Source organism: Epinephelus moara, chromosome 7 (assembly GCF_006386435.1).
Source record: "Epinephelus moara isolate mb chromosome 7, YSFRI_EMoa_1.0, whole genome shotgun sequence".
Taxonomy (NCBI): domain Eukaryota; kingdom Metazoa; phylum Chordata; class Actinopteri; order Perciformes; family Serranidae; genus Epinephelus; species Epinephelus moara.
Genome location: NC_065512.1, coordinates 25601706 through 25615572, shown reverse-complemented (window position 1 = coordinate 25615572; position 13867 = coordinate 25601706). Strand labels below are relative to the sequence as shown.

Here is a 13867-nt window from a genome sequence, read left to right as displayed (position 1 = left end):
CTCTCATTTCATTTCCCTGCACTTCTCTGCTAGCAAACAAATTCTAAGACTGTAAAAGTACTGCGCTTCCTATTGTTCTTCTTTTCTATGTGAAATTTCACAGCAAGTGGCACTGCTTTGCACCAAATCACTAAAAACAACTTCACCAATCCCTCCTCCAGAACATAACAGTAATATAAATGCAGCGTGACAATATAAACACGTCGTGAGTATAAAACACATTCACCGAATGACGTTCCCTGGTGCTTGCAACGGCAACAGGTTGAGGTGTTTCATTGTAAGTGTTTCCTTAGGCTGGCGGGGGAAACCATAGAGTTATGATACTCAGTGGTGGCATTGTTTGCCTCTCTAACACACTCCCGCTGGAGAGGTGACAGGGTAATATTCTGTATCAGCGAGAGCAGTGAGAAGAATGAGACTGTAAAATAAGGAACCAGGAGGTCATCCACAATGACAAGTCTGCCTCAAGATGCACAAAGCCTCAGGGCTGATCACTTGTTTGGACCCCGCTTTTTATATGTTGTTGTTAAAGCTCTGTCAAGTTGCAGTTTGCCATTAAGAAAAAGACAAAGCGGTCAAACGTTGCTTGCAATTGTCATTTCTTGTAAGTGCACAAGAGCCGTGTTCGATTTAAGACACCACCTTGTCAAAATTAGCCCACTACACAAGTACATAGTGTACATAGTGTCATACATGGAAGTACTGAAGTATTGTAATTACGGCACACGTCTTTCCAGAATCAGAAAAAAATAACGTATTGTTCGTCCCTAAAGCTCCGGTAAGCCTGCGGAGGGTCAAATAATGGACAAAGACAGGAAGAGGACTGAGGAAGGAGAGTTGATGGAGCTGATAGAGAAAAAAGCCGCCGTGACAGATGAGAGTGCAGCCATTCCTGATGAAGGTCTGATAGTGGTGTTATCTCCAAGCCATGCCACTCACCTGCCGCTGTGTGTGTGTGTGTGTGTGTGTGTGTTTGCGTGCAAGAGAGAGAGGGAAAGGACAAGAAAAGAAAGACAGAAGCAGAGAAACCAATTATGTACATTTACATGACCATAAGTTTAATTATATTTAAGTGTGTGTGTGTGTGTGTGTGCATTTCAATTGTATACAAGCAAGCAAATGTGCAGGACCACAAGCACATACTGTATTTGTGTGTATGTGTGTGTGTCCTGCCTGTCAGTCCTCTCCTGTCCTCTTGAGTGGGCTCCCTTGGGATGGGGCCCTTTCAGACAAGCCAGTCATATCTCGAAAGCCCGTTGGGGGTGAAATGCCATCGATCTGGCGTGAGCCTGCTGCCACCAGCCCTCAATTAAGACCCCAGGATCTTCTATAAAGCTCGGCTTCCTCCACTTGAACACACTGACTGTGTTTTTATGACAGAGGAATTGTTTGAACTGACAGCAGGAAGTGCCTTTTTAGACACGCACATGCTGTTTATGACCTAATGAATTCATTCACAGTCTTCATTTCTAATTTATTATTATTATCATTTCAGCTGCATGTTAAATTAAACTGTGCACTGCAAATTAAACAACCACTTATCTTTTTTAACCAGTTTTGAGCTAATGTAATAGCAAAATGGTGTTGTAAGTGTTGATGTGTTCTGTAACATGGGAATTTGTGTAACACTGCTGTCTTATCCATCAATTTAATGTAATTTGTACTGTACAATTTCAAGTTGACATTTTAATGAAGTTTTAAAGTGTCACTTTCTTCTAGACTTGATTTTTTTTTATAATTTATTGTCACTTTTCAGTATTTCAAATGGACTAAACCCTATTTTGGTATCACTTATGTCCTCTGTGCAATCATTTTCAGTTTAATGACATACCAAAGTAATCTAAATCAACAAACAACATAGGTATGCAAAGAGATGGTCATACAGTGGGTCACTAGGTACAAGTTTGCATGATTAAAATCAAGTATCGAAACCGGTTTTATTGTTAATTGAAATGTGTGGCACAACCTTGTTGTTGAAACAAGGGAGGGGAGAGGACGACTGCTCAAGGGTAGAGAACAGACACTCAGCTCGAGGGTTGCAAAATTTATAGTGCTATGATTTTAAAATGTCTTCGTCCTTTTTGTCCTGAACGACCAGAGAGACAAACCTGCCACAGAAAGGTCTCAAAAGGATGATTTCAGATTTGATAAAATGCCTAAATCCCACTCCCAATCTTCACTGTCCATTGATTTCATCTGCTCATTAATCATGTCATTACAGACAGATTCTAACATGCCACAGTGGGAAAAACACAGGTGTAAATAGTAAAATTAATGATGGCTGAATTCCATTTAGCTGCTTTGGATTTAGGGTCCTGGAATTCTTTGTGCTGGCTCGCTTTCACACTGTCATGACCTACAGGGACACTTGAATAAAGCAGAGCCATGGTTAATGTCAGTCATAACACCTAATAATGTGCTTGTCCTTTAGTGACAAGTCAAAATGTCTGCCCTGAAAAAGGTAAAAGGTGGAGGTGCCATTTTGTTATTGTCTCCCCACACTACTGTTGCCTCCAAAACAACCGATTTTTGCCACAGTGTGCTTTTTGGTATTACTTCCAAACAAAGACACTCGAATGCACCATGTCACATTTATGACTTGTGAAGTCCTGAAGGGGGCAAAAGTCAAAGGATGGTTTCATGGAAGAGTAGCGATTTCTAACCCTGCGTCAGAGCTCATGGACCAACACCTTCCTCTTCCCCTTTGTGTTTCCTCTGCCACACAAACAGCTATGTCTTTTTGTGAATGTAAAAGCAGACACAAGAGTTGTTATGTAATTGCATCTGTAATTTTTGAACACTAAATGTGATAAAAAAATGGGTGCTGTCACATCAGTGCACAATAAGACCCACTGTAGTACCACAAGAGCTACTGGAAAAATTAGAAGCTTGCTTCAACTGAAAATCTCTCAACTGTTGACACTGGGCTTCTGGTGGTGAAAAGAGCCAATTAACTAGAGAGGAGCGAAAGTAAGAGTGGTCTAACAAGTAATACAAATAAGACGACATGTGTGTATTAGTTGTATTAAGCTTATATAATAGGAGAGTGTGTGCACTGATGTTTTTAGCCTGAAAAATGCCATGGAAAGTCACTTAACAGTTCTCCAAGTTGAATCTTTTTGAGCTAATTATTTCAACAGTGGACTGAAACATCTTGTGCCACTTTCTCAGTAGTCAATCCTGTTTCATTTAGCTTGGTGCAATTGTGATTTGATTTTGTGAAAAGGTGCAAATGCACTCTGGGTTTTTTTATCCAGCTGGGCTTGAGCATGCAACAGTTAACATCCATGAAAATCTCACTTCTACATGCTCTGCTGCTCTTTCAAAATACGAGCGCAGTCAACACCCTGAACAGCAGGTAATTAATATGTAAGTCGGCTAATGCCCATGCCTCATACTCACAAATCATAGAACAAGAGTTCGATTTCTTGGCCTTCATGCTGCAGCATCCTCGTCTGCTCTATTTGGTGTTTCTTTGCAAAAAGGAATAACTTTAAAAAAGCAATGCAGAGAAAAACGAGGGAGTGAGGGAGGACTGCCTGCTCCTCTCACCGTAAATCCCCTTTCCACCTGGCTTTAACATGCATCTTGTGGCCTGATTGTGACTACAGTAGACATGATTAAGCTGGATTACACCTAAATCTGATATTAAAATGCATCGCTGGTAAACACATTAAATTTTCTCTACTGCTTGCCAAAAGGCGAGAGATCTTGCATTACTCACATGCTTTAAAAATTGACATTATAAAACAGATAGTTCCACTCCTTGATTTTGAAAGGTTGAGCCATGTTCGAAGCCGTTGTAAAACACTCCATATACACACAGCTGTGTCTGCATAATAACAGTATTACTGCGCCAATTAATGGTTGTTTTTCGAAATGTCAGATTTTGATTTACTGGGCTGGTTAAGCGTGGATAAGTGGTAAAAAGAGATTGACCTGATAGAGGGGAAAGATACAAAAGAAAGGAGACATGCTGAAATTAGCGGGACAGAAACTGCTGAGCTGGAAAAGTCAAGAGACGACGTTTGGATCATTAAACAGATTGTGGTGTTTTTCGCCACTGGGGTAGTGAAAAAACTTTAAAGGACGTGACAAAACATCCCACCACCAAGTGTTAACAGAGGCAGACTTTCAGAAAATCATGTTTGAGCAGCCACTGTGTCCTGACGCTTTGCTGGAGAAATAACTGTTGTGGCTAGTGCCCAATCCATCGGCCTGTTATCTCCATCTAAACCAAACAAACTACACTTTCTGTTTTGTTTGTTTTGTGTGTGTCACTTTTGTACCATTCTGTGTCCCCTTTCTAAATTCTGAGATTTTTACGGGTCCGTGAACACAGCACAGGCGTAGGCTCTTCATGAGTTATTCTTTTCCTCAGCAGCAGTTTGTGGAGTTTTAGTTGTGGGGGTTGACAATTAATTGGCTCAGAGCTGATCACATTAGATTGATGGATGAGAGAAGCAGCTGCTGTATGGAGCTATATTTGTGTCTTTATTACATGCGAGAAAATAAATGATATGAGAGGGAAAAAAAATGTTTGAGAGAAAAAAAAATATTTGAGAGAAAAAGTTTTCACACTGATAGCAAAAAATAATATTTGAGACTAAAAAATGTTTTGAGAGAAAGTATTTTGTCATAGAATATAAAAAAATAATTTGAGATTTAAAAAATGATTTCCAAGAAAAAAACTCTCTCAAAAAACTTTTTTTTACTCTCAAATATTATTTTTTTGCTATCAGTGTGAAAACATTTTCTCTCAAAAAAAAAAATAAAAATTTGTTTCTCTCAAAACATTTTTCTTCTCTCTCTCAAAACCTAAGTCTTTGCTCTCATGTCAGGATTTTGCTCTCACTGTGAAAATAATGTCATGGGCGGGGCCACGTTCATATTGGCCAGTCTCAATCGAATTGACAGCTAGGTGAGGATTGTCTTGGGAGTCGAATTCAGCTGAACCATTCATCCACCATAGTGGATTCACCGGCATAGATGCACTGCGTTATTTGGGAGCGGATATGCATACATTAACGTTATGCATGTGTGGCCAAATAGAGAGGAGAGGGAAATGAACCGACAACGCCACCTATGGAATTGCACCCCAGGGAATACACTCAAACCTGTAGACTACTCTTAACAACAGAAGGTCACACAGATTGTATACTGGTAAATATGGGGACAGGAGACGGACTTCCAAATATAACAACACGGAGGTCCAAAGCCGCATGAATGCACAGCCGCGTTACAGTGTGCTTTAATCAGTCTGTGGAAAACCGGCAGAACAGCAGTGGAAAACGGAGCGGCCGCACTGGGGCTGGAGGCCGTGGATAGCCGTCCTTCAGGATGCCCAGCTGATGGCCCACGTCACCGGGCTATGGAGTGCAGCCCTACACAGTGCGCAGAGTAGGAGAAGAAGCCACAAGCTGTGGCCTCAGCTACAGCAGGACAGAGAGCAGGACAACCTGTTAACATAAAGTTAACAGAACTAGCAGAAGTAGAAATAAAAAAACAGAGCGAGCTTACCGGAGCGAAGGGAGCTTAACGCACAGCGCACAGCTCAAACCCAGTCACCGTCTCGCAGTGAGGAAGAGCAGACACCACGCTTTTCAAAGTCCCCTCCGAAGCTGCACACAACAGGAACGGCCAACGCCGCTGTAAAGCGAAGAGTCACGGCAGCTGTGACACCATAATACGCTTTAACAGTACACAAACATTGCAGCACCCATGCCTACCTTATGAGTCCCAAGTTTGGGTACAGAAACCGGAGCACGACACACACAAAGCACGCCAACCGGAGCACGCCACACACAGCCCTCGCCAGGTAAACGCCAGGTAGAAGTGAGCGCGCCCGTGAGGGGAAGACCAAATAACGCAGGTGCCACCACTGCGCAATTAGGCTCCGACAACTGGAAATTAGGCCCAGCTGATGCCAATTAAGGGCGGAGGTGTAGCAGCGCTCACCCTGCCACACATGGAATGTTGGAAGAGAAAAGCACCGTAGTAAAGTAACGTTAATGGGATAACCTAGCTAGATGTAAAGTTAACACTAGCTGGCTAGTGCAGTTAATAACACAATCTCGGTAAAATAACGTTAGGTGAGAAAAGGGATTCATTATAGGAATGATTTTGATAACCAACTTGCTCAGCTAGCTACCCATCAATTGTGTGTGTCATCATCTTACCCAAACATTGGAGTCTCCGCTCCCAAATAACGCAGCGCATCTATGCCGGTGAATCCACCATGGTGGATGAATGATTCAGTTGAATTCGACTCCCAAGACGATCCTCACCTAGCTGTCAATTCGATTGAGACTGGCCAATAGGAACGTGGCCCCGCCCATGACATTATTTTCACAGTGAGAGCAAAATCCTGACACGAGAGCAAAGACTTAGGTTTTGAGAGAGAGAAGAAAAATGTTTTGAGAGAAACAATTTTTTTTTTTTGAGAGAGAGAAAATGTTTTCACACTGATAGCAAAAAAATAATATTTGAGAGTAAAAAAAAGTTTTTTGAGAGAGTTTTTTTCTTGGAAATTATTTTTTAAATCTCAAATTTTTTTTTTTATATTCTATGACAAAATACTTTTCCAAGAGTGTGGTGCAATGAATAACCAAACAGTTATATATGCCAACACACTCCTAAAAGACAGTCAAAATTAATATGTAGCACCCCATGTTGACATCATAGCGAGCTGCCACAAACACATTCATTTGTGGGAAACCCTGAATAAATTACTGCATTTTTTCTTTCTGTGTATTTATTTTAAAAAACACTGGTGTAACCATTTTCTAAAAGCAATAAGCCACGAGGGGGCATAGTTTATGGAGACTGTAGAACAGCTAAGGGGGTTTTAGGCAACAACGCCTCTTAGGTGTTCTAAAACCACTGTACACCACGGCCTCTAAGGCTTATTGCCAAAATAAACACCTTGGTCTTAAGGTCTTAACGTGGTCAAATGTGACTGTCCATGTTCTCATCTGTCTGAATGATCACTTCTATTGATTTTTGCTGTAAATACAACGCCGTAAAAGATCAGCGTCAAGTCATAAATTCACCCGAGTCTCAAGGTATATGTACCTTTCTTACATCACATCCTGCTGCAGCTTCTCACCTACCCTCCCACCTTTACTCTCTACAATATTGTTTAAATAAAGAGTGAAAACACAAAAGGATGAATGAAATGCCCTGCCTAAAGTAACCTCTTATGAGGTGACAAGGAAGTATAAATAGTTTCCCTTTGAACTCCACGATAAACAACACAGTGATATCTAAGAATATTAAGTCTGGGCATCGTGCCAGTGTTAGCTCCTCTAAAGACATTTTCATTCAGCTGATGTGGGAGAGAGGAGGCTGGCTGTTGCCCCAGTCAATTCCAGCATGTAGTGTTACAGGGATGATAAAGTCAAGACAGCTGTAAATCGAAATCTGTGTGTATTGTAAAGCTGTCGTATGTACACAAATAAAAAAGCACTAATACAAATGAACATACGAATAGATTTCTTGTTTACACACACACAATTACTCAGAAATAATACACAGAACATATGCGACAACATGGACATTATGTCAGGGTCATATATGCACAAAAACATATTTGTTGAAGTACAAACACACATTCCAACGAGGTCAGTGTTTCATAAACTTTCACCTTAGAAATGTTCGGGTCAGTGACTTTTATGAATGAACTACATAAACGAGGCACCTAAAAATGATGTTAATTGGAGTGAAAGAGCCTAGGTGAAATGATAATAGTTTTTGTAGGGAAGGGAGCAGCTGGGTTACCTAAGCGAGAGAAAATGTAATGTGTGTTAAGCAGACAAAATACACACAAACACACACACGCAGGTTGCCTTGGTTCACACTGTTAATCTAGGCCCATGGTTTGAGGCACAAAGTGTTACTTTCAAGTGCACCGTGACTAAAGTTAGTGGACAGACAGCGTTGCCTGTGGCAAACATGCAAAAATACTGTGTGTGTGAGTGTGTATGTGTTTCTATAATTTAAGGTAAAATGCTTTAAGCCTCATTGACTAAAGCCCACTTGCTGTCTAAAGTCATTAGCATATTTCCACAGGATTGTACTTGGGGTTTTCTAGGGACATTACCTTTGTTACCCCAGGCAATACAAAACAACATGGCACTAAATGGGATGAAAAACACCTCAACACATTTAACTATAAAAACACATGCAGTATATGCATACATACATATGCCAAGAATTGTAAAACACAAATGCCTGTATACTGCAAGGTGAAAGGTTCTTGGACATGATTTTTACTGTAATTTGAATTATATCTTAAGTATAATTATGTGTACATTTGGAATGAAATCTTATCTAAATCACGCCTACTGTGTCTTAGATACATACTACAGCTAATATTGTATGTTCAGGGATAGATTCTAGTAGATAGGGCAACCTAGGGCATGCTCAATTGGTACTAAGGGGCCAAAAGTGTGCCAAGAAAATATCCCCCACACCATTACACCACCACCAACAGCCTGAACCATTAATACAAGGCAGGATGGATGCATGCTTTCATGTTGTTCATGCAAAATTCTGACCCTACCATCTGAATGTCGCAGCAGAAATCGAGACTCATCAGACCAGGCAACATTTTTCCAATCTTCTATTGTCCAATTTTGGTGAGCCGGTAGGAACTGTAGCCGCAGTTCCCTGTTCTTAGCTGACAGGAGTGGCACCAAGTGTGGTCTTCTGCTGCCCATCGGCTTCAAGGTTCGACATGTTGTTCGTTCAGAGATGGTCTGATGCTTGATTTAAACTTCAGCAGGTCGTCTTGACCATCTCTACATGCCTAAATGCACTGAGTTGCTGCTACATGATTGGCTACTTAGCTACTTGCGATAACAAGCAGTTGAACAGGTGTACCTAATAGCAGTGACTTCCTAAAGTCATTGCTGATCGCCTGGCACTCTTAGAGAGACGACAAGACCAAGTTAAGCTTACTAGACAAATATAAGAGTGGTATCAATCTTGGTAAGCCTTGGCAAGAAGGGTGAATAAGTGCACTTCCCCAAATAGATTCAAACATACTTACATGTGCAGATGAATAGGCAGCTGGTTTTGTTTGTCAGCAAGTTGCCCTAGAAGTAGACCTCTATGTAGTTAGCTACAGTAGCTAGTTCAGAGGGGTTGTTTCAGTGATTACTTTCCAGGCTTAGAGGTAAGTGTTAAAAATGATTTATGTCAAATTGAATTTCTTTTTTACAAACCTTTCAGAGCCTTGCCTCAATATAAGTTGTCTCGCCACTGTTGCAATCCCCGAACCTCTACAATGGAGGTGGCAAGTTCATAATTAGCACGCCCAGTCTGATTAGTCAGAATTATGAGAATAAGACCCAGTTTAATAAATACTGGAATTTTCTTGTATTAGTTTTCAAAGTGACCCCAACGAACGCAATCTTTTATATTCTACAAAAACACGTCAAAATGCTTTCTAGTGAAATTAAATTCTTTGTCACTGGTGACACCTTGAAATCCCCTAAAGGACCTCTGCAATTGTCTACAGGTCTCTTTAGTTTTAGCACCACCTCTGCAGCCTGCGTGTTTATTATGAGCTGTCTCCCATTTCTTATAACTGACAAATGTGCAAACACTAGGAAGGATGCCAAAGGGCGTTTGGACAGAGATGTTTAAAGCTCCTGCCTCACATACTAATGAGAATCCATTACCGTCTCATTCAAACACACACAAACACACACACATGCACACACACACACACTCACACACATTAACACATTCTCATTCAGTGCACAAGCATCTGGCTACAGACACCCCCCTTGTCCCCTATGCCTCAGTGCCTGCCAATTACAAAAGAAGTAATCAATTCCACCACGGCCCCGTCCAGGGAAATCGACTTCAATGACACCAGCTACATGGCCGCTGTCTCTGTACCTGACAGCCACTTACACACAGGCAGGGACCCAGCCAGCCGGCTTTCTGCTGCTCTCCACCGCAAGACAAACTACAGCTTGCTTCCCAAAAGGCAGCACTTCATTCAGTACCATACATTACCTGTAGCCAGCTCCACCAGCGACAACTTGTTAAGTACTAACTGACACAGTTACAGTGGGTGTGCTATTATCTGATGATCAGCGTTTCACTTACTCAAGTTTGACTTCAAAGACATGTATTCAGTAAATTGACTGGAAAATCTCCAGTGGTAAATTTATCTTTTAAAATGATCTAGTAATGAATTAGCGTTAAAAAACCCTGTTAGCTTTTGTACAAATGAAATTAGCTGTAATCACCAGGTTGGTCAGGATGTTACTTTTTCCCAGTTTCTAATTTAGCAAAGCAAAATTTGAAGGTTCAATTAATGAACCTTCCTTTCTCTAGTGATATAATATTTGACTCATGTTCAATTACAAGAGAAAGAAAATGTGAGTTATGAGAGGAGAAATAAAAGGCACACCAAAACTAAGTGATGGAAATGGATGGAAAATAGGTGGTAAGAATTGGTCTTTTAATTAACGTAATGTGCAGGGTTTTTATAATTCTGTAAGGTAAGAACATGGCCAATTTGCACAGAATTGAGAAAAAGGTTTAAATACATATCTTTGGTATTTGTTTTTACCTCAGAATAAGAAGAAATTCAGTATACATTCATTTTTCTGCAGTGACAGTGCCACCTATATTAATGTTCTGCAATGAGTATTAATATTTTTGCACTGACTGATGATGTTGGGGCAGTTTTTTATCTGTGCTTTCACCGTGATAATTACTTTATTTTCAACAGCCCAACAGGCAGAGATCAGAGAAGCATGGTCAAGTTGTGTGTGTGTGTGTGTGTGTGTGTGTGTGTGTATACACTAACCGGTCTCCAAACACAGGTGAGGTTTTAACCCCCCACTGTTTGTCTCAGATTTCAAACACTGCACCATCTGGCTATCATGAAATATTGACAGTTGTGAACAAACTACTGTACTGGTTTAAACCAGCTCAGGTGCACCGAACAAAACATAAACACAACACTTTTGTTGTAGCTCCCATTTTTCATGAGCTGAAATCTGAGACTTTTACTACACTGACAAAAATGATTTCTCTCAAATGTTGTACATAAATTTGTTTGAATCTGTGTTAGTGAACACTCTGCCAACATAATAATAATGGTAATAACTTTATTTGTATAGCACTTATCTAAACAAGGTTACAAAGTGCTAGCAAGCCTAATATCCTCAGGCAGAGAACTCTGACAGGAGTGACTTATCAAGATGGTGATTAAACAGCATCATTACTACACAGGTGTGCCTTGGGATGGTCACAATAAAACGCTACTCTTAAATGTGCCGTTTTATCACACAACACAATGTCACAGATGTTGCATATTTTGGAGGAGCATGCCATTGGTATGCTGACTGCAAGGCTGTCCACCGGAGCCATTAACCACAAACTGAATGTTTATTTCACTACCATAAGCCGTCTCCAATGTTGTTCCCAAGAATTTGGCACTACATCCAAGCGGTTCGGTGAGCCAGCCCAGGAACTCCACATGAAGTTTCTTCACCAGCCACTGAGATGAGCGCCCGGGTAGCTGCTTTCAGACAATCTGAATCTCCAGCAAGTAAAGGAACTGGATGTGGAGATGCTGGCTTGGCATGGTTGTACATGGTCTGCGGATGTGAGGCAGGTTGGATGTACTGCCAAATTCTCAGAAACAACATTGGAGATGGCTTAGGGTGGTGAATGGTCATTCAGTTAATCGCAACAGCTCTGGTGGACAGCCTTGCAGTCAGCATGCCAGTGGCACACTCCCTCAAAACTTGCGACATCTGTGACATTGTGTTGTGTGATAAAACTGCACATTTTACAGTGGCCTTTTATTGTGACCAGCCCAAGGCACACCTGTGTAGTAATGATGCTGTTTAATCAGCACTGTGATATGCCACACCTGTCAGGAGGATGGATAGATCTTTTATTTCAAATCATGAAAAACGGGAGCAAAAGAAAAAGTGTTGCTAAAATGAACCCATGAAAGGTAACACAGTGTTCCAGACTGAGCGCAATTGGCTCTTGCCTGGTTACTGTTTGAAGCATATTTGCATGAGTTGAGCTTTTCTCTTGTTTCCCCTGTAGTGCCGCTGGGTGCCTTTTAAATCTCTGTAGCTCAACAGGCTGCAATGCCAGGTCCATTCACAAGGTATAGCAGCCCAGCACTCTCCTGGCTTTTGAGTCTGCATGTGTAAGCAGGACATCGTAGGCAACTGAGGCTCGAGGTTTAGACACTGTTTGTACAAATATGTCTGACCACAATTGTATACTCTTTTAAAAACTGGAAAAATTGGTGTGTTTTAATATTATAGTATGATAAAATATTAAGTGAAAAGAACTCAAATTTGTGTTTGTCTTTAAAAACAATAATTAAATCATCACCGACTTTAGTACTGGTACAAATCTTTGAACATTCCTTGAGGTAAACACCCAGACAAGTCTTGCACAGTGATAAAGACCCAAGGCCGTATACAGAAAGGAATAACTTATGAGTTTCATTAGTCATGAGACTATGGTGGAATTTATGGTGCGGTGAAGGTCAGCCAAATCAATTTCTCAACATGGGAGTTACAGAGAACACTGTAAACGTTAGTCAATGGAGTAATAAATCTCTTCGCTGTTATCGTTTGTCTCCTTTCATCTCCATCACCTCCTCTGTACCTCCATTTTCCCTCCACCGCATCTTTCTTTTCACCCTTTTATTTTCCTACATTTGCCCATTTGTCATGTTCTCCTCCACGCCTCTGCCTCCTTCCGTGTGCGTCTCTCACATTTCGCTTGACTTATCTCCCCTCATCGTCTTCTCGTAGCCTTTCCCCCCGTATCCTCCCCTTCCTCGCGGTGCAGCAACAACACTCCTGACATTGCAAAGCCAGCATGGAAGCGCTGTGTGTCTCTGCGTGAGTGTATACCTGCAAGTGTCCAATTATGTGCGTGTGCCTAGTAAAAACTGTACAAACAAGCCTGAGGGACACACTGCTGCAAGTTTGCCCTTTATCTTACAACACTGGCATACAAAATGCGTACACATGTGCACAAGCATATCTGTGTGTGTATGTGTTTGTGTTCTCAGAGATGCATCGTTACCTTTGGCCTCTTTGTACTCTTCACAGATCCTTCTGACGGCTGCCAGACCCTCCTGCTCATCCCTACCACCTGAAAGAGGAGGAGACACACAGATTAATACAATGTCTGATGAGCCCTTAGAGGCTTTTAAAGAATACTGATTTTCTTTTATTCTTCTCTCAGTCCTGTTCTTTCATCTTGGAAAAACATATTTTCAAGAAGGGTTCTTCAAATGGAAAGAGTTCTTGATACAACTATTTAGCCCTTAAGGAAGAACTCTGGTTTCGAAGACTACAGGACTTAAAAAATACAACGAATTTTACCATCAATTATGTATATTACAGATGCACTAACGAACATCCTTCTAGCCATTGTACAGGCTTTAAAAAATAAACTGGATGACCTCAGTGCCACATCAGTTTCCAACAGGATATCAGGATCTGTGATATCCTTTGATTCGCAGAAACTTGACTTAAGCCTGAACAGCAGCATTCAACCAGGTGACTCTTTTTCTGTATACTAATCCGATAGCGCAAAGGACTCTGGCAAGAGCAATAGAGGAGGTATGTGCTTTACTATGAGATGCTGTCCTGTTCCTGCTGATCACTGCTATACGTCGTTCAGAAGTGACTGCAAAGTGATGCTGGTGTGTTTGGGCAGAGTGACCTTATGGCTGACTTGAGGTCAGGATGTGTGGACTGTTAAATCCTTCCACAACCAAAAACCAAAGATTACCTGAACCATCCAGAGACATGGACAATTATCAAGCAGCAGCCATCAGCCAAAAAGACTAATT

The 13867-nt window shown here is 41.2% G+C and overlaps 1 protein-coding gene across 2 annotated transcripts in view; it reads right to left on the bottom strand.

Annotated features, from left to right (window-relative positions):
- The window catches only part of LOC126393001 (dehydrogenase/reductase SDR family member on chromosome X-like), a 73599-nt gene that overhangs the window by 19146 nt on the left and 40586 nt on the right, over nt 1-13867 (bottom strand). For both annotated transcript variants that reach the window (XM_050048820.1, XM_050048821.1), the window contains one exon: nt 13093-13161. In XM_050048820.1, the coding sequence (XP_049904777.1) occupies nt 13093-13161 (69 nt within the window). The remainder of the gene's footprint in view (nt 1-13092; nt 13162-13867) is intronic.